Source organism: Psittacula echo (genome assembly GCF_963264785.1).
Source record: "Psittacula echo genome assembly, chromosome: 1".
Taxonomy (NCBI): domain Eukaryota; kingdom Metazoa; phylum Chordata; class Aves; order Psittaciformes; family Psittacidae; genus Psittacula; species Psittacula echo.
This window is the reverse complement of record NC_137735.1, coordinates 73,094,907-73,115,188: the sequence shown is the minus strand read 5'-3', so window position 1 is coordinate 73,115,188 and position 20,282 is coordinate 73,094,907. Positions and strand designations below refer to the sequence as shown.

The window sequence follows — 20,282 nt, the reverse complement described above, 5'->3', positions numbered from 1 at the left end:
GCAGCGCGACCGCGATGGGGCTCGCTTGCCTCAGGGCCAGGGCCCGGTCTGGGAGCTCCGCTCTGGCTGCCCCGGCGGTGGCAGCGTCGGCACCAGACAGAGCCGGTGAGAGGGGAGGCTACGGAGCAGAGCTCGGAGTGTAGAGAGTGCCTGCACCGGTCTTATGAGGAGAGGGTGCACAATGGGCAGGGCTGTACCCGGTGGAGGTCCTCCTGCAGCAGGGGCTGAGCTGCGGGACACTGTCAGTAGCTAAAAGATGCCAGCGAAGCTGACAGGGAGCCGATCTGCTTGCTCTGGGCCCAAACTGTGAAGGGGCCACAAGCATCCATCACAGGACATCCAGAACAGAAGGGCATTAATCCCGGAAGTTGGGAGCTAGTAACAAAAACAAACAAAACAACAATAACAAAAAACCAAAACAAAAAATACAACAAAAAAAGAAGGAAGAGGACAGTTAAAAGCAAGGGGCTTCCTCCTAAGTCTAACGTTCCCACCCAGAACGGCTTTGCTGTCTCGCAGGGGGCTAATGAGGAAACACCTTGCCACATGAACAAGCAGCTGATGTACCAGTAAAGAGGATCACTAGTGGTGCCTCCAGGAAAAAGCGGTGGCTCATAGCAGTAGGGGACTCTACTTTGAAAGGCATAGAGGCACCCATCTGTCAGCCTGACCCAGTCTCAAGGGAGGTGTGTTGCCTACCAGGGACTTGGATCAGGGATGTTGCTGAGAGGCTGCCTGCTTTGGTAAGTCCCACTGACTATTACTCACTTCAAGTGGTCCATGTAGGTGCTAGTGATATAGATAGCAGTAGCCTGGAAAACACGAAGAAGGACTACAGAGCCCTGGGAGAGGTGGTTAGGGGCTCTGGAGCTCAGGTAGTCTTTTCATCAATTCTCCAGGATAAACAGGAGGACCTTAAAAAGGCCAGGAGGACTGGCCAGGTTAATAAATGGTTAGAACGGTGGTGCCATAGTCAGGGCTTTGGGTGTTTTGAATACGGGACTCAATTTAGGAGGCCAGGTCTACTGAAGGCTGGTGGAGCTGGTCTGACAACGAAGGGGAAGAGCGGTTTTGGTAGGAGGCTTGCCAGGCTGGTCAAGGATGCTTTAAACTAGATGTGTTGGGGGAGGGGATCATCATTCCATCCCAACACACCCAGTCAGTTGCCAGCACCCATAATAAATGCTTGGAACGATGGCAGAGCTATTTCAGCTCTTCAACCACCCTCGTATCTGCTGAAGGGATGGTACGGCCCGGATCAAGCAATCCTCGACTCTGTAGAAGACAGCTTCCTTCTGCAAGTAATCGAGGAGCCGACAAGGAGAGGGGCCATGCTTGACCTCGCGCTCACCAACAAGTAATGGCTCGTTGGAAATGTGACGCTTCAGGGCAGCCTTGGTTGCAGCGATCATGAGATGGTCGAATTTGAGATCCTCAGGACAGTGAGAAGAGTGTGCAGCAAGCTCACTGCCCTGGACTTCAAGAGAGCGGACTTTGGCCTCTTCAGGAACCTGCTTAGTAAGGTCCCATGGGATAAGTCCCTAGAGGGCAGGGGGGCCCAAGACTGTTGGTTGATATTCAAGAATCACCTGGTCCAAGCTCAGGAGTGTTGTATCCTCAATAGAGGGAAGTGCAGCAGGAGGGCCAGGAGACCTCCATGGATGGATAAGGAGCTGCTGAGGAAATTTAAAGGAAAAAAAGAAGCTTATAAAAGGTGGAAGTGAGGACAGACGGCCTGGGAAGAGCACAGGGATATTGTCTGGGAAGCTAGGGACCAGGTTAGGAAAGCTAAGGCCCAGTTAGAATTAAACTTGGCTAGGGATGTTAAGGATAACAGGAAGGGATTCTATAGGTACGTAGCAAATAAAAGACAGACTGGGGACAATGCAGGCCCCCTCCGGAAGCTATCAGGAGAACTGGCTACCCTGGATTTGGAAAAGGCTGACTTCTTTGCCTCGGTCTTCACTGGCAAAGGCTCTGACCACACCACCCAAGCCTTGGAAGGCAGACGCAGGGACTGTGAGAATGAAGACCTTGGGCACACTGTCAGAAAGGATCTGGTTTGAGACCATCTTAAGAACCTTTTATGAAAAACATTTAATTCAAATATTAAATTAATAATTTAATAATTATTAAGAACATTTTATGAAGTCCATGGGACCTCATAAAATCCATCCGTGGGTCCTGAAGGAGCTGGCAAATGAAGTTGCTAAGCCACTGTCCATCATATTTGAAAAATCATGGCAGACAGGTGAAGTTTCTGACGACCAGAAAAAGGGAAATATAACCCCCATTTTCAAGAAGGGGAAAATGGATGACCCGGGGAATTACAGACCAGTCAGTCTCACCTCTGTGCCTGGCAAAATCGTGGAGCAGATTCTCCTGGAAGGCATGCTAAGGCACATGAAAAACAAGGAGGTGGTTGGTGACAGCCAGCATGGCTTCACTAAGGGGAAATCCTGCCTGACCAATTTGGTGGCCTTCTATGATGGGGCTGTGGAACTGATGGACAGGGGCAGAGCAGTTGACGTCATCTACCTGGACTTGTGCAGAGTGTTCGACACTGTCCCACACGACATCCTTGTCTCTAAATTGGAGAGACATCAATTTGATAGGTGGACCACTCGGTGGATAAAGAACTGGCTGGATGGCCGCACACAAAGAGTTGTGGTCAATGGCTCAACATCTGGCTGCAGACCAGTAACGAGTGGTGTTCCTCAGGGATTTGTGTTGGTACTGATCTTGTTCAACATCTTTGTCGGTGACATGGACAGTGGGATTGAGTGCGCCCTCAGCAAGTTTGCCGATGACACCAAGCTGTGTGGTTCGGTTGATACGCTGGAGGGAAGGAATGGCATCCAGAGAGACCTTGACATGCTTCTGAGGTGGGCTGATGCCAACCTGATGAAGTTTAACCATGCCAAGCGCAAGGTCCTACACGTGAGTCAGAGCAATCCCAGGCACGGCTACAGGTTGGGCAGAGAAGAGATTCAGAGCAGCCCTGCGGAGGACTTGGGAGTGTCAGTCAATGAGAAACTTAACATGAGCCGGCAGCGTGTGCTCGCAGCCCAGAAACCACCCGTGTCCTGGGCTGCATCAAAAGAAGCATGACCAGCAGGTCAAAGGAGGTGATCCTGCCCCTCCTCTCTGCTCTTGTGAGACCTCACTTGGAGTATTGTGTGCAGTTCTGCTGTCCTCAAGATAAACAGGACATGGAACTGCTGGAGCAAGTCCAGAGGAGGGCCATGAGGATGATCAGGGGACTGGAGCACCTCCCGTATGAAGACAGGCTGAGAAAGTTGGGGCTGTTCAGCCTGGAGAAGAGAAGGCTGCGTGGAGACCTCATAGCAGCCTTCCAGTATCTGAAGGTGGCCTACAAGGATGCTGGGGAGGGACTCTTCATTAGGAACTGCAGTGATAGGACAAGGGGTAATGGGTTCAAACTTACACAGGGGAAGTTTAGATTGGATGTAAGGAGGAAGTTCTTTACTGTGAGGGTGGTGAGGCGCTTGAATGGGTTGCCCAAGGAAGTTGTGAATGCTCCATGCCTGGCAGTGCTCAAGGCTGGGTTGGATAGAGCCTTGGGTGACATGGTTTAGTGTAAGGTGTCCTGGCCCAACGCAGGGGGGTTTGAACTAGATGGTCTTAAGGTCTTTTCCAACCCTAACTATTCTATGATTCTAAGGGGATAAAAGGAACTTTTCAGGAACTGAAGCCTGTGAGCAAAGCTAAGCAAACAACTGCACCGTTTATGTACTTTGAGGGGATCGTTTTATTGGAGGAAAAAAAAAAAACAAGCTGGTGCAACATGCCCTGCTCTGTATGACTGCTTTGGAAAGGAAGTGTTCCAGTCTGTTTCTCCCTAGACCAAGAGCAGCCCCATGACCTCTAGCCCAAGGAAACTCTCAAAGGAAGGCACCGAGACACCAGCACCACTGTCTTGAGCACTGGATTTACAGCAGTGTTAATACCAGCCCTCAAAAGCAGCTGTGAGGAGGAACTAGACCATCAGCAGTTTTCAGGTTCTTCAGAAACACCCTCTAACAGGCAGCCAGTAAGGCTCTGGCCTGGCCCCTTTGCTCCAGATGACAGTGCAGCTGTGGAGCAGTTGCTCAAAACCCTTGCTGAAGCAAGTAAGTGAAGGCTATAGCAGAAGACAGCCAGTGCTGTGTGAGGGCTGCCAACATCAGAGACCTGTAAGACAGTACTGAGCAGTGCTTGTTAATTTGCAGACCCAGAGGGTACCATGAATATTGCTAGGTCGGTTTGTAACATCACTGCTGCTCTGGTTTCCTTGCTTGTGGAAATTCTGTCTCTGACGATGAGACCCCAAAAGCCTCAGACACAGGCATGTTGCAAAGAAAGCAGTAAGGCCTTACACTGGGATATCGTATTAGATAAAACCACTGTGGAAAAGCAGAGCAAAGGAGGACTGGGAGGACTCAAATCAGAAGCAGATAGTAAACCCCACCCACTGCAGCCATGTGTGTCAGGGCACATCAGGAGGACAAAAGCTCTCCCTACAGCCTGCTGTGGCTGCCCCTCTCTCCAGCTGCCAAGAGGAGAAATCGGAGGGGCTTTGCCACCAATACTGCTGGCTCTGCTTGTGTGCTGAATAAGGCAAATGCAAAATGACCTGGCGGTTAAGACGCTGCAGAGCATCCCGGCTCAGAGCACCTGCTCCTCCTCTGAACAGCTTTTGTTCTCACCCAGGAGCATATGACAGCGTCTGGCAGGCAGCACTCGCCCCTCACTGTTTGGCTCTGCAGCATTAGATAGGAGCAGGAGCAGCAAAGCAGGGACAAGAGTTGCATTTTGGCATCAGGTCAATCAGCAAGCAAGCATTACAGAAAAAAATATTTTAAATCTACAGCATTTTCCTTATGGAACAGGAAGCAGAACCTGCTGATCTCCGTGCTAATGGGGATCCCAGGGGAAACTGTGATGTTAAGCAGGTATTTTCAAAGAGCTGATGCTGTCTTATCTACACAGTGCCCCAACAGCTCTTGGTTAGCACACGTGCTCCCAGCCAGTGTACCCCTCACTTGGCAAGGTGCAGAGAAGAGGATCACAAACAACCCTCCAGATGGAGCTGGGATTAGTCCAACGAGGGTATGTATGGCTCCAAGATACAGAAAATGCATTAATTAGTGAATTAGCCATAATCACAGAATGACGACTTTTAACACTACAGCAAAAGTCCATATGGATGGACACAAGGGATTGCGTAGGCTGCCCAGAGTATTTAATTCATGCATGCAACGTGACAATCAGCTCTTAACTAAAAGTAAAACCCACTTAGACTTGAGCATCCCAGGATGGTGTGAACAGAAACTATGATCCGAGTTCTGTCTCGCTAAAAGATGAAATTGCAATGTGAACTCATGCTTTCAAATATTTATATGTTTCAATGCAAACAGAGACTGCAGCTAGGCTGCAGAGAGTCCAGGAAGGCAGACAGTTTCAGTTCAGTATAGTTGATCTGTTTGTTCTTCACTTTAGTTTCTCCTTACTTGTACCTGTCTCATGTGGTGAATGATGCCAGCTGCTACACCTGGATCAGGAAACACCCGCAGGAGCAGTGAGGGACCCACTCCCCACATAGGATCAGGCCCTTCTGATCTCAGGCCACATCAGTGCAAGGATTGCTTCTCCTGACAGAAATAAACTTACCTGTCATCTTTGTTAATTTGATCACCAAATCCAACTGTGTCGACAATAGTCAGCTTCAGACGGACATTACTCTCCTGGAGCTCATAACTCCTGGCTTTCAACCTCACACCAGGCTCGTTGTGCGTCGCAGGTTCACTTTCAAACTTGGTATTGAACAGAGTGTCCATCAATGTTGACTTGCCAATGCCAGTTTCGCCTGAGCAGACAAAGGCAACATTAGTATGATCTGATTGCTTTTCCTCATCTCATTCTCAGGCACATGCACCAGTCTGAGGAGATTATTCCACATGGGCAGCAATGGAACTGGGCTACATGCACATGGCTAAGCAAAATTATCCCTTCAGGAACAGAAGTCTTTTGAGACAGTCCCCATCTTTACCAATGCCCAAGGATGTAATCAGAGACTTTGTGGACATTGGGAGGTGACAGCAGCTCTTGACTTCTGCTTCTGGGCTCTGACTAGTTTACTCCTCAGGTCACAGCATCCAGGTCTCTGCAGTGCATCTTGCAGACGTACATGAGCAAAGCACCACACGCTGGGGACATGAATCTGAAGTAAGGGCCTGTTAATGCAAAAGCATTTTACCCTGACAAACACCAAGATAAACCGAATGTCTTCAGAGCTAGAAGCCATCTCCCACAGGTGAACAGCTAGGCTGATGGGCTGGGAATGGCAAGAGAAATTTGTGGGCTTACTGCACACACAGAGAGGCAGAGAATCATTTCTGTTATTTACTGTTAACATTTCCCATGGGATATGGAGAAATTGGAGAGGATGGACTAAAGCTTATGGGACCCCCTAAAGAAAAGATGCTAAATTAAAAGGAAGAAAAAAGTAAGTAAAACCACAGAACAATAACAGTTGATGCAGGCTCCGTCCCGCTTAATGGCAGAAAAAGCCCCAAGCTTCCCAGCTTGCAAGTGACAACTGGATTCAGGACAGCAAGAAGATATTCTTACTGGAGAAATACTTAATTCTCTCCTTAATAGAACAGGCAAAGTCCTAGTTCTGATATAACTTTCTTTACAGAAGCAAGTTGTAGATTGTCTCAACTCCAAGTTTGATTCCCAAGGAGGTATCCAATTTTCTGCATGTTTTTATGCCTTTTTTTTCCTCCCTCAGTCTCCATTCCTTTTTCAAGAGCATCCAAAAAAACCTACAGCGTAACTTGGTCAATGAAAATATAAGACAGAAATATACATTAAAAGTTTTTTTAAAATCTAAAATAGCATTGCTTAAATACCAGCTTTTAGAACTATTACAAGTTCACTAATCCCCAGTGCAATTAGTAACAACGATGAAAGCATTAGTCTAAATCCCATTTTTAAGTCATAAGTGTTTGCTTAGCAATTACACTCTCAAACTGCTACTGCTACCCATGCTGTGAGCAGGGACTTGTTCCAACCAAAAAGATGCTGGGACATGGAACAGACCTCCTGGACTGCAGTGGGCAGCTCTTAGCATTTGGAGGTCGGGCATCCCTACCTTTTAACACCCCACCCCACCCCAAATCTTAGTAGGAGTGAATAATAGAAAAGCAATGCAAAGTATCAGGAGGGAGAGGAGAGCCTGCATCTGGGACTGCCCATAAGCACCTCTGGACTGTGTGCAGCTCTCCTACCATGAATCTCTCTCTCAAAATATGCTAAACCCCCACTTAAAAGGCTTCATAAAACCATGTAGTATTTGTGTGCACAGAAACAACCACCACTCAGGAACTGCCTGTTATTCTGCGATATTCAACAGTTCATTTGACATTATAGCTCAAAATTCAAGTCCACCTAGAGCACAACCCCAATGAAGGATCAGTCGTAAACTGATGGCACAGATTGCTTATTCTCTGAATCTCCCTGTTTTAGTGAGCTCCTGATGGGAATGCAGTGCTATGCTAGATGAGCTCTGCAGCGTTTTACCCATGCACACCACAATTAAAACTCTCAATTACAATGCCAAAGTTAATTGGGTCCTTTCTCAAAGCATAATTTCAAAATTTTGGAGTTTTATTAAAGGGGAAGATTTCTATTCCTTGGACAACTGCAGCAATTTGTGTGAAATTTTAATTTGTGGTGAAAAATGGTTGATCAGCACATTCTACAAGAAAAAAAAATTGAGCTGGACCAAATTAACGGACACATATCAAGCCATGTTAAGAGAGGAATATTTACTGCAAAAGAAAAAGGCAATTAATTGATGCCATTTTGATCAAAGAGCTGCCTGCTAATCAGGCTGTTCCCTGCTGAATTTGAAATGGTTTCATGCTGCTAAGAGAATCACAAGGGGGTTGGTGGCTTGAGTTTGCAGAAGTACAACTATTCTCTTATCTCATTCTTAGACATGCAAAGCTAGAGAGAGGAGTCTAGTTTGTTGTCAGGTTTCTTTTCAGATGGCTCATCCTGTGCTGCAGACAAAAATTCTCAATTCAATGTAGAAAAATAAGTCAGAGAGTTGGGTTTGTTTTTTTCTTCCCAGCTAATTATGTAACTAATTAGAAGGTACAATACTCCCTTGCAAGCTTTACATGAATAGTGAATGGGAAAATGATGTTTGTAGGCTGCTCTGCCAAACTAAGAGTAAACCCCACTGGTTTTGTCAGTTTACTGAACCATGTTCTGGGGGTGTCTTGTAGAGGTCCAGCAAGGTTCTAAGCTGGTTTGGCACACAGCTCCCTAGGGCTGAGCAATGGATTTCCAATTCTGTAGTATCCAAAGAGCATACCAAGACAGCAGGTATCTCTAGAGCCAAGAGAAGAAGCTGCATCCCTGTATTTCACCTTCTGAAAAGTAATGCAGTAACTCAGGCTATAAAACCAACTTGCAGCATCCATATTAAATACAGCAGAGAAGAGGTGACAGGTTTTGTTCTCAAGTACATCATCTGGAGACTAAATATGGCATTGTTTCCAACTGGAGAAACTAAGAATATAACAAGATGGGCAGGTAAAGCCTAGAAGGGAAGGAAAGCAATTTACTGAGAAACACACAACCCAGAGAGACAGATTCAAGTTTGCATTCTTTTAAAAATACAGTGAGTTCCCAAGTTAGCTCCATTTCCTTATGGGCTGCCCTTGAGGAAAGCAGGACCACGGGATGATTCCAAAGGCAGATTTTAACAGCCAGAAACCTCCATGTTTTGACTCAGGGGACAGGATAGAGAAAAGGAAGAGAGGGATACTAGATTTGACTCCAGAGCAAATCTGGGAAGAAACTGTCACTTCTCTGCCACTATGGTCCCCACTGGCTCACACCTTACCCCTCACAGGAGGAAGACGTTCATCTGTGGATACCTGTGCACCCCTTTGTGTGAGCTGATGGCCCAGTGGCACAGGATGACTTACCCACACAGAGGATGTTGAAGCAGAAGCCCTGCGATGTTGACTTGTTGACCAGCTGATCAGGGAGGCTGTCAAAGCCCACGTGGCCAGAGAGGGACAGGTTCCTAAGGTCATCGTTCTGTAAGACCGAGAAGGAAGGCATTTAGCAGGGTTACAATGCCCCTGTCAGGGAAGAAGGCTGTGCCTAGTGCTGTCAGAACCGTGTAACGTTTCAGGAGTTTGAGACACAGGATCTTTCTGTCTTAGGTTCGCCTCCCAAACATGCTCTCCTTTTACTTCTATCCAGCTCTCCCCTGTGGGGCTCAAGAGCTAAAACATCCCCAATCCCAAGGCATGCAAACACCACCAGACTTTTTCTACATGCCTAATAAACCATGATTCTATCCAGATTTGCAATACTCAAGCATCGTTTCCAAGGCCTCAGTGCCACACACCCCTAGGATTTCACGAATATTATTTAGGCAGACACCTGGAATAGACAACCCACAGTGAAATATGGGTTCTCCTTGGCTTAGTTTGTCAAGGGGGTGGAGCAGCTCTCTCGGGCTCGCTCTATCCTCCCAGCACTTCTGCTGCAACCCTTCAGCATGGCCACATCATGACACCCCAAGGCCATTTTGTGGAGGGTAATGGGGCAGCACAGACCTGGCAGAATGGAGACCTGAAACAACTCCAAGATTATATATAGGACTTTTCCATAACAACTGTACAGTAATTCACAGAGAGGCTTATAGAAAGAAGGCAGCCCAGTTATCTCTTCCCTGGCAATTTGCAATTATGTCAATACCTGAGCATAGGCAAAACAAAAATCAATCATAAAGCCAACAACAACTTGGTAGACCTAGAGCAGCTCTGCTGATATTTTACACAATTTTCTCCAAAAATATGTTATTCTTAAGATATTAACTTTTCTACAAACTTAAACATTTCCAGCAGAGTCACTCCTCCAAGGCCATACTGTTGACCTAAATTACAGTCGTGGGCAGCTCCAGCCTGGTTTAAAGATGCTGGAAACACCAGCTTCTTTTCCACAAAATCAGTGGGTTTTGAACCATACATGGAAAAAAAGACACTCTTTGGTTGTTAAAATAAGAATCCAAAGCGGAGGAGGGCTTCTCAATGCACAATTGAGGGATGCACAATTGCTGAGCATCTCCACTTCCCTCCACAAACAGCCATCAACTGCAAGAAGAAATAGGTTACCTCTGGGCTAAGCGTTGACGAAAATACCACTCAGACTTGAAGAAAAAAAAATTAAATTCTCTGAGAAAGGCAACATCTCAAAGTAAAAACGTCACCATATGGCACAGAGGGCTCCTTTTTGCCATACTTGCACACACAGCTTGACACCTGTAGTAGCTCCTAAGCCTTAACAACTGAACCAGGCTTGACTGAAGGCTTAATGCCAATACACCAGACTGTCCATGTCCATCCCTCCGTGTACTGGACAGCTATTCACCAGCACCCTGCCACTGAAGCTGAAGGTGATTAAGAGATGTCACCTCCTTCACTCAGACTGGGTAAAAAAAAAACCAACATAAAAAGAGACCTCATTTACCTGCAACAGTGATTTTCCTGGGAAAACCCCATGCAATGGAAGACCACCCTGGGATTTATGCATGAAGTGAATGGGTTAATTTAAATGTTTGCAACATTGGTATATTTAAAACACCAGTGGGTTGGGTTTATGATGAACTGAAGGGAGCTCGGAGCAGATCTCAGAAAGCAGTAGGTGCCCATGACTCACAGGCTTCACAGAAAGCGGTGGGTGTTGAACATCTCTCAGCAGAGCACCCATCTCTCTCTGATATATTTCGGGAAAGCAAGTACTGCCTCATCATCAGTTACTCAGCAGGAACAGGAGTCAGCCTCATCTCCTACATCTGTGTCAGTTATTTTCGCTGCATACCTTCTCATTTCCCTCCCCCCCTTTTTGTTTTCCTCCAAGTCATAAATATCAACAGTGGAAAAATCAAAAGCTATCTCTACACTTTTCAAATGCCAAGTGTTTTTCACAAGCTGTGAAATTATCAGTTAGCCTGACTGACAGTTCTGGCTTTATCAGCTCAACACTGCTCCAGTCTTCAGCCCTTGACCTGCCCGGGGAGGGGGCAAGGACTGAAACCACTACAAACTCAAGAGTAGCTCATGACCTCAGGTTTTATCCTCATGGAACAGAAGCTTATGCTGGAGAGCAACAAGCATGATTGCTCAGTGGATAATTAGCAGAATAGGCAAATGATTCACACTTTCAGTCTGGCAAAATAGAAGTGTTTTAAAAACAATGGGATGCTAAGTCAGATGGCCACACTGCTCTGGCTGGAAATAGCTCCTGAGAGGAGTCAGTGGGCTGGGGTTTGGTCTCAGGTGAGTCACTCCACTGCAAACTGGGCACCTCCAGCTGAAGCATAGTCAAAGGCTGACCCAGGGCTCCAGCTCCACAGAGAAGAGCCCAGAGCCCCTGTGTGCACCCAACAAGCCAGGGGAGCGATGCTACAAGCACTGATTTATTCCTTCAGCCACAGAAGGCAGCAGCGCTGCCCAGGCACTTCACTCCAGGTGAAAAGGGATATCATCATCCTGCCTCTTTCCCAAGGGTATTCCTCATTTTCCCCCAGAAGATGAGCAGAGCTCAGCATGCCTTTGAGTTCAGCACGCCTTTGAGTTCAGCACAACTCCTATCTTTCCCCAATCCTGCACCTAAATACAGTCCTGGACTAAAACAACTCCTCAGCTGTCACTCACAGTAACACAGCCCTAACAGATGCCTTATTAATGCACAGACAAGTCACTGTATCTGGAAGCACTAACTTCTTACAAGAACAACTGTTGGCAAAGCACCTCCCCTTGCTTGTAGCTTCAGGAGCGATGGACAAGATTTGTGTGGGTAAAACTGCAGCTCCCCAGAGTTCTGGAGAGCTCAGCCAGTTTGCAACACACACACTGCTAGACTTGGGTGTCTAGATGTTCTCACATGTCAGAGAGCTGAAGACATCAAGAAGAGTTTTTAAACTCTTCCTTATGACACAGCCATGCTTCCTTTACTGAACCCCACGCTACAGCGCGAATCTTCCCTCTTCACATACCATCCCTGTGAGCGGGAAGGGATTCTGAACCTCCAGAGCTGTGTGCTAACCCCTACAAAACCTACACAGCAACACAAACAAAGGAATGCTTGTTTATTGGGAAAGATGCTGATCCCTTTACTTTTCTTCACAGAGTGACCTATGAGGCATCCCACAGTTGATACTTCTTAGGTCAACAACAATCTTTCAGATGCTGTTATCACAGCTGCTGGTTTTAACTCTAGCAGGGTAAGGGAAGGGTAAGTAAAGCAGAGACAGGCCTCAAGAGGCACACAGTCCACTATGTACCATCACTATGAAGAGATTAACTGCCAGGACCCTATTTCCTAAGGCTCTTAAGGAAGGGGAAAGCCTTGCAAAAGACAAGAAAGGGTTTGCAGTCTCAGAGGTCTGTCAGTTCTGCTTCAGGTCTGGTTTTCTTCACGCATAGCTCCTGGTGGCAAAGGTTTTTTAGGTCAAGCCATGCTTTAACGGATGTTCTGTGGCAAACAGTGGGTTTGCCTGGATGGAATTCAATGAAGCTTTATAAAACAGTTTAGCTGATGAGGCACGTGCAAGGAGAGGATCAGCTCATTTCTCCTAAGCCACAGTGGCTTGGCAGAGCTTGCAGGAATAAGGGGAAACTTACTCTCCTCACTGGAGTCGGCTACAACGCAAAATTACAACACTGTCTGCCTGTGTGCAGATGGGAAGGTGTAAATAAAGGTAGGTCCCATGATTAGAAACGTGTCACTTCTCCATGAGCCATGTCCTTACACTTCAGGAGGTGTCTGGTAGCTCATCAGAGATGAAGCAAATTTACTCTTCTGGCTTGATGAGCATCCCTCCCAAAGGGCAAAGGAGAGAAGGTCCACAAGGATACCTGCAGTTATTGCCCTGGTCTGCTCTCCTCCGTTAGAACTTAACCATGATGATGGCTGTTCCCTTAACCCCAGCAAGCTCCCAGCTGAGCCCCATCTGCTTTAAGGCTGCCTGCAAACAACTCCTCTTCAGCCCTTCCTGGCCCACTGCTGCTGGCAGCTGGAGGTCACTTTCACACGGCCTCCCAAGAGTTAAAGAAAACAAAAAGTGAGCCTCAAATTCAAGAGGGGAAAACCGGTGGTATGCAAAATATTGAGCTCAACCACAAATATGGTGCAAGTGTTTAGTTATTTGAGGCCACATGACTTTGGAGGCACCTTAAAGAAATTCTGAAAGCTTTTATTGTCAGCAGCTCAAGCCAGCCACATTTCTGCCCTATTACTAAGGGCATGTTTCCCTGTTTCTGCAGTAATCTCAGATGCTGCATCCAAAGCCAGGGACCTCAGATATTCTAGTCTGCTCAGACAAAAAGGCGGCTCAGAGAAAAGCAGTGACATAGAAGCAAAGAGCAGTGGGCAAGAAATGGATCTATCTTACCCTCTCCCTGTGTAAATGTGAGAACTGGGGCACAAAGTATTCCCAGTGCCTACGCCAGAGCCAAACCCACAGCATCCAGCATCCACAATCCCCATCTCTTCCTTACGCAGACTTCAGTGATGGTCAAACCCTTAATTCCTGTGATAGGAAACTTAAAGGGTAATAGTATGGTGGGGGACATGATAAGAAAGAACAATTCCTTTCCCCTCCCTGCCATAGCTAGTGCAGTCATGCCACAAGGAGCATGCCCAGAGCAATTATTTAATCAAGAAAGGAAAGACTGGGTTGTTGTTTTAGGCTAGGATAGCCACCAGTGGCAGCAGCAGAGGAGGGGGAGTTCCTGTCTCCATGCTGTCTACAGACTCAGGCAGATGCCTCCAAAAGCTCCTGAAGTCTGGAAGGTCTTTTTTCTTTTCTCCCTCCTCTCTCAACAGGGCGAGCAGACCCCTTTGGAAGACAGGTTCTCATCCTGTAGATTAATGTGTCAAGCAAGCCATGAGGATTCATGAGAGGCAAGCAAGCTGGACAGCCAAGGCCTCCCACCCTACCACCAGCCCACCCAGCGACTCACTGCTGCAGCTATTGTCCCCGAGGGCTGCACCTCGGTGAACTATCTTCTCCCTGGATAAAAGCTGGCATCAGCTGTAGCTGCTTTGGGGCACAGCTTCTGGACAGTGTGCTTCATTCACTAAGTCCCTTGCCCCAGCAGTGCCTCCAGCAGCATCCGCAACACCAGCAGGGAGCCAGGTCTCCCTACTCCCAGTACCAACAAACACCCTCAACAGTGTTATGCCACAGCTGGCTCCCTCATTCAGTAACCACGGAGGTTACAGGGAACACAAAAAGGCTCTCCTTAAATGTGCTGTTTTTTCCTTTTAATCGTGGTGAACTGGGACAACAAAAAAGGTTATTTTATAGGAGGAAGGCTGGAAGTAATTTGGCCAGCAAAGCACCTGGCAGCAGCAGATAGGGAAGGGAGGTGTGAGTCCTGTGCTGCCCTTCCTTGCAGAGAATATTGTTCTACAGATTGATAAAGCTGAACTGGGGAATCACCAGCCAGAGGAGGCTGCCAGTGAGACGGGGCAAGTGGTTCCCCTGAGGAGACTCCGTCAGAGTCTGGGTGGTGCTGGACATGCTTACAGTGGCGGAGGCAATTTAGGGAGCCTCTCTCCAAGGCTGGCCCCCTAAGGTAACTGCAGGATGACACTGGGGACAGTGAGCAGGCATCATAGCCAGCCCCAACCCAGCTGCAGTCCACACAGCCCATACCTACTGGAGGAAAATCCACCTCGAGCAAAACGCCTGCCCCAATCCCAATTCCCTCAGGACAGGCACAGTGTGAGGTAGAAAGCACTTTGTGCCCATCTCCCCGACATCCAGCACCGAATATCCTGGTTTCCAGCAGCTTGGAACTGCGAGTGGCAGCTACCGCCATGCGGCAAGGCCACGCTCCCACAACCAAGAGCCGCCACTGTTCCTGCACCTTCAAGGCAGGCTGGCAGGGAGGTGAGCGGAGCTGCTTACATTGGCAAGCTGCAGCAGCTCCGCAGGAGGATGGAGAAAGAGGATACAGTCGCATTCTTCTGGGCAGAGGGAAGTCAGCAAAATCTGACAAATCAGAAGTGACTGTACCGAGTGGGAATGAACATTTCTCTTCCAGGCAAAATGTTTGGCTAAAGGTCGGCACAAGCTCAGAGCACTAATGGTTCCATTTATGCCAAAAACTGACAGGAAAGACATATTTCTGCATAGCTTTCCAAAAACCAGGGAACTTTCTATTTGGAATAAAAGTGACTAATGCTTCTAGCAGCCCCTGATGTCACAAACTGCTAACCAGCAAAAAATAAATAAATAAAGAACTGGACTTTGGGGATGATAAGGACCATATGTGCATTCCAGCAAGGCTTGTAAACTCACTGAAGGGAAAAAAAGGAGAGAGGAAGGAGGAAGGGAGGGGGGAAGAAAGACATAATGTGACAAACAAGAATGAAGACCATCCAAAGGCAGAGCCCAATGAGAACCAGATGCTCACTGCTTCTCTGGCCAATTTCTCTCCTGACAGGAGGATGACATGCAACCCACTGCCTTTTTGACGGCCTGTATGAGGTTGATGGAATAAAGTGGGAGTTATTATTCAGTGCTAGGCTCCCCAGGTTGAAATACCCCACTCCTCCTATTTCAAAAAACGGTGCATGATTTATTGCAATTTCCATGTCTTTGTCTTCCAAAGTGCCACATGTGGACAAAAGCAGCACATACATCCCTTCTAGCAGCTCCAGCCTTTTGCTCTCAGCAAGATGCAGCTGAGAGAGTTGGAAGATCCTTCACACCAGTCCTGAAACAAAATGTTTCAGTGGGGACTTTTTTTTTTTCCCCTCTTTCAGTTTTTGGGGTTTTTTTCCTCCACTTTTGCAGCCCTTCTGGCTACACAGTCCCACACCATCACAGACACCGATCTCATCCAGCAAGACAGCAGAGAGGAAAAAGGCAACAACAGCCATTTCCTTCTGTATTCCACTGTCATGCACTTAAAATAGCCCCGAAACAGCTGCATCACAGGCTGTTAAATAAGTGGATTTATACTCCGCTACAAGCCTTTAGCTGGAGGCACAGCACAATAAGGGACTGGACACAGAGGAAGTGCGAGACTCCCAGTACACAAACATAGAGGACGTTTGCAGGGAGCTCTCTTGGACGCTGATCCTCGGCACAAGGAAGAAAGAATTAACACAGACCCAGGAACAGAGTGTCTGACCCCACTGCCAAGTTTTCCTCAAGCCTTCCCCAAGCTTCCACCAACTCCAGTCCCGTTAAGGGTGTGAACACCACCGGAGCAAGACTAAGATTTTTAGCAAGGAAAACAGCCTTATATAAGGCTTGCTTATAAAACTGTAACAAGGCAGCACTGTTCCAATACCTGAAACAAATTAAGGGCCACTCCAAACACCAAAAGCAGCAGCTTCCCTTGCAAGGCAGTGCAGGCAGAGAAGAGCAGGGCTGGCTTTGCAGTTCTTTAACCCCATGTTTTCTTTCCTAAAAAACCAGAGCCGTACATCAAGGGCACACTTTGTCAGCTCCTATGCAGCAAGCTCCAGGACTGAAAAGTCCTCCATATTGTGCTCTGGATAATTAATTAGCCCTGAGACTTATTACCAGGATCTGCATTAATGCTGTGGCCTTGTTGGCTGGCTCAGAGGCAGGTGGGGACACCATGGCACAGTGCTGCCCTCCACACAGATGGGCACAGCTTTGCACAGACCCATTTCCAAGCAGGGCACACAGAAGTGTGTCTATAGCAGCATAAAGCTTCAGATAATTTATCTACCCGTTCTCTTGAGTCTCGACTAAAGAGCGCAGATTTATCACAGTAATTGCCTACAAAATCCTAAGCCAATACTGATATACATACATGTACACACACACACAGAGTTTCTTCAATGCCCTGGTACTACAGCAGTGACTATGCGCAGGTCTTGCCTAAAAAATAAAATGATCATCCAGCTATGTGATTTCACATGGTCAGTGCACCACCAACTTGCCTTGGGCTTGGAGTTACTGTTAGACCTGAATAATGCAGCTAAACGTACAACCCATACCAGGACTTTCAGGGTCTCAACCAGTGCTAGATACACACTAGAATTCCTCAGGGAAACTTCATTGGTCGAGCACTAGCAAGGAAGTGTCAATCTAGACTCAACTGGACTGAAAGACCTGGCTCAGACCAGCCCTTCTTAAATCCATGTGACATACACATATGACACTAAGGATATTAAATAAAAGCCCAGAGAAAACATTTCAGATTCAGACAAGTCCAGCGTTCCTACACTCATCTGAGCACAGTTCTGACAAAGTAATGCAGACAACAACAACCATGCAGGAAAACCAAGTTTTTATTATGTTCAAGGCATGATCAACTTAATTTTGAGCATTAAGTAAAAGCATTTGCATCTGCTTAGAAAAGGAAAACAGACCGTGCAGAGCCCCTAATGGTACACGAAGGTCTTCTAGGGTGCCACAGGAGTCATTCAACATTCATAAGGACAGGTCAGCGATCAAATATTGAGGATTACAAATAACATTGTTTGCCTTAGCATGCAGCTTTCTGTCTTCAGCAGGAGCAAAAAAGGAATGAAGTTGAACTGAATCTGTGTGCAGAGGAAAAGGTGAAGGTTTATTGAACTATTTAGCTCTGAAAGTTTAGTCCCTAGACTTCAAGCTCTCAACTGACTCAACAGCAAGTGCCCTCCACTTGCCTTCAGCAGGTCTCTCTATTACTGCTTTTAACAGGGAAAGCCTAGATAAAAATTTTCATAAATAGGACATAGCTTCAAGGAGCAATTCCCCATTTTAACTGGAGCACCTCCTTCCCTCCACATCATTAATTTCAAATTCCTGTGGCTGGCTTGAAAGACTGCTATCTTTCCAAAAACATTCATTGGCCAGAATTCTTCCAGAGGAAAGCACATCAGATCGAGGTCCACAGCACAGTCAAAACACTGATATCATTAGGAAGAGATGGGACTAGGAAGGCCACTCTCCATCAGGCTCGTGTTTTGCTGTGCTGATAAACTGCTACAGAGACTTCACATTTCTGGACTCGATAGGCAGTGCAAGACAAAACATTTTTCTTGCATGCAGCCAGCACACAGGAATGTTCCCACAGTCCTCTCCACATCCATCACTTGAAGGGCCAGGATCACTAAGGCTTTGATGACCACTGCAATCCTGGTGATGCTCCAAGCCATAAAGAAACCCTGGACATGACACTGGCAATTGCACAACATACATTCAAAAACGTTTGAACTCCATCAATGCACAAGAGATAGGGTTAAATAAACATTTACAGCACCAGAAGAAAGGATTAACTCTGTAGTCTCAAGAAATACAAGGATGAGCTTTACAGCTCCAGTTTTTGGGTTATGGCAGAGATAAGTGAGATCTAAATCACCTCCATAAACATTACGAGCCCCACTCTGCCCCATACTATTTTCTGCCCTGAAGTTTATGTTGATCCATTCCTCCTCACAGACTGATAAGGGAAAAGGCTTTCCTTGCACTCCAGCTGCTCATGACTCATTACAAGTAACACAATGTGAAAGATGTTACAGAACTGCTAGTCCCCACTACAACATAGGCCACTGAGGCCTCTTACACAGTACAGCCAAACTCCATTCTGCAGCTGAAGATGTTCTCGCCGAAATACACCTTCAGCCTCCACTGCAAACAGATCAGCAAGGAGATCCAACTTGCATGACTCCTTTCTCACCTGGGCCAGAAGAGTTAGCTATGAAGTCACAGAGATGGCCCACGAAGCTTACATCTCCAAGAGGGAAGTGAGAGACTTGAAATCTCATCTCCCATTGGAGTCAGCATGGGCAACCCCAGCTAGCAACAGAGAAAACATGACTTTTCCTTCCTGTTCTCCCCAGGACATCAGACTTCCAGGACTGCACACAGCAAAGCATGGATGCCTTCAACTTCATCTGCTAATTACCTCAGGAGGAGCCTGTGTTAGCAAGCAAGTGAATGCAGCCCAAATTAAAGTGGCTATCTACCATCTGGAACAAGCCAGCCAGAACGAGGCTTTGCAGACACTGCAGCCAAGGCAGAAAAACCTCATGCTGCCTCTCCCTGCCCTGTGCCAGGACACAGCACGACAACTCAAGGGAATTTTGATGGCTTTGTCAACCAGCATCAGCAAGAGACTCCTGCATCCCCGACTCTTCTCACCTCATGCTTCACTGGCTGCAGGTCACAGGGATAAAAAGGAGCACGTTGCTAGTGAGGCTGAACCCCTCTGAAGGCACTAGGCAAGCGGAGGCTTCTCCATACAAACATCTTCAGATAATTCACAAAGCAGACCAACAGCAACACCGCTCCCTCCCTCCCCCAGACCCTCTGAGCACCCATTCCTCCAACAGTGACCCAGGCAGACACCATCACCCTAAAGCAAGAGTAGGGTTTTCCCACAGGAGGCAAGCCTGGGAACTTGGCACAGCAAGGATCAATGACACCTAATATTAGGCTCGTCTGACAAGTTCCTTTTGCAAAGACCTATTTTCCAAACACCTCTACTGCCGAGACAGGAATTCCTGGGGAACAAAATACAGTTTAATTGGCACAAATGGGAATGTACTATAAAGACAATGAGGCCACCCTACAGCCCAGTGGATGCGGCAAGATCCAGCACTGTTGGAGCACAGGTACATCCCCTTCTTCCCTCCCCCACTCCAACACACCCAGAACTTGCTTACCTCCTGGCTTGATTTCAGCTTGCAGCTCTGAGCCTCTGAAAGGCTGGGCAAGCTTTCCCACCAGACCCAGCTCAGATCATCACATCAGGAACTTCCAATTCCTGCAGTCACCTCAGCTTTCCGAGGCCATCAAAACAAGTTGGGGGTAACCCAGGCCTGAACTTCTTAGCAAAACACAAGAGCACAGCCAGCCAGGCCCCCAAGCATGGCAAGAGCCAAGCGATCATACAGTCATACGTAGTTCAAGAGCAGCTTCAAGGCGAGCACTTCCCCAGTCTCCCTGGAAATCCAGCGAGCAAGATGCTGCCTTTGCCTTGAGGTTAAGCTCAACACTGGAAATAAAATGGTCTGTACACAAATGTAAGCCAACAGAACCAACTTTTTACTGAAACCGATGCAACCTCAACAACAACTACCCATTTTATACGGGGCATGAGACTACGGGAATATCTAAAGCCTGTAATAAAGGCCAATGTAAGGCTTAATATAAAAAACTAAGTCACAGGTGATAACTGATAACAACAGAACATGAGTGTGCA

General features: G+C 47.2%; 1 protein-coding gene across 1 annotated transcript in view; it reads right to left on the bottom strand.

Annotated features, from left to right (window-relative positions):
• SEPTIN11 (septin 11) overlaps positions 1-20,282 on the bottom strand; it is a gene marked incomplete at its 3' end in the record, with an annotated part of 47,042 nt that overhangs the window by 12,393 nt on the left and 14,367 nt on the right. The window contains exons 2-3 of the mRNA XM_080625056.1: positions 9,009-9,123; positions 5,674-5,869 (exon numbers count right to left, since the gene is read on the bottom strand). Coding sequence (XP_080481182.1) covers positions 5,674-5,869; positions 9,009-9,123 — 311 coding nt within the window. The remainder of the gene's footprint in view (positions 1-5,673; positions 5,870-9,008; positions 9,124-20,282) is intronic.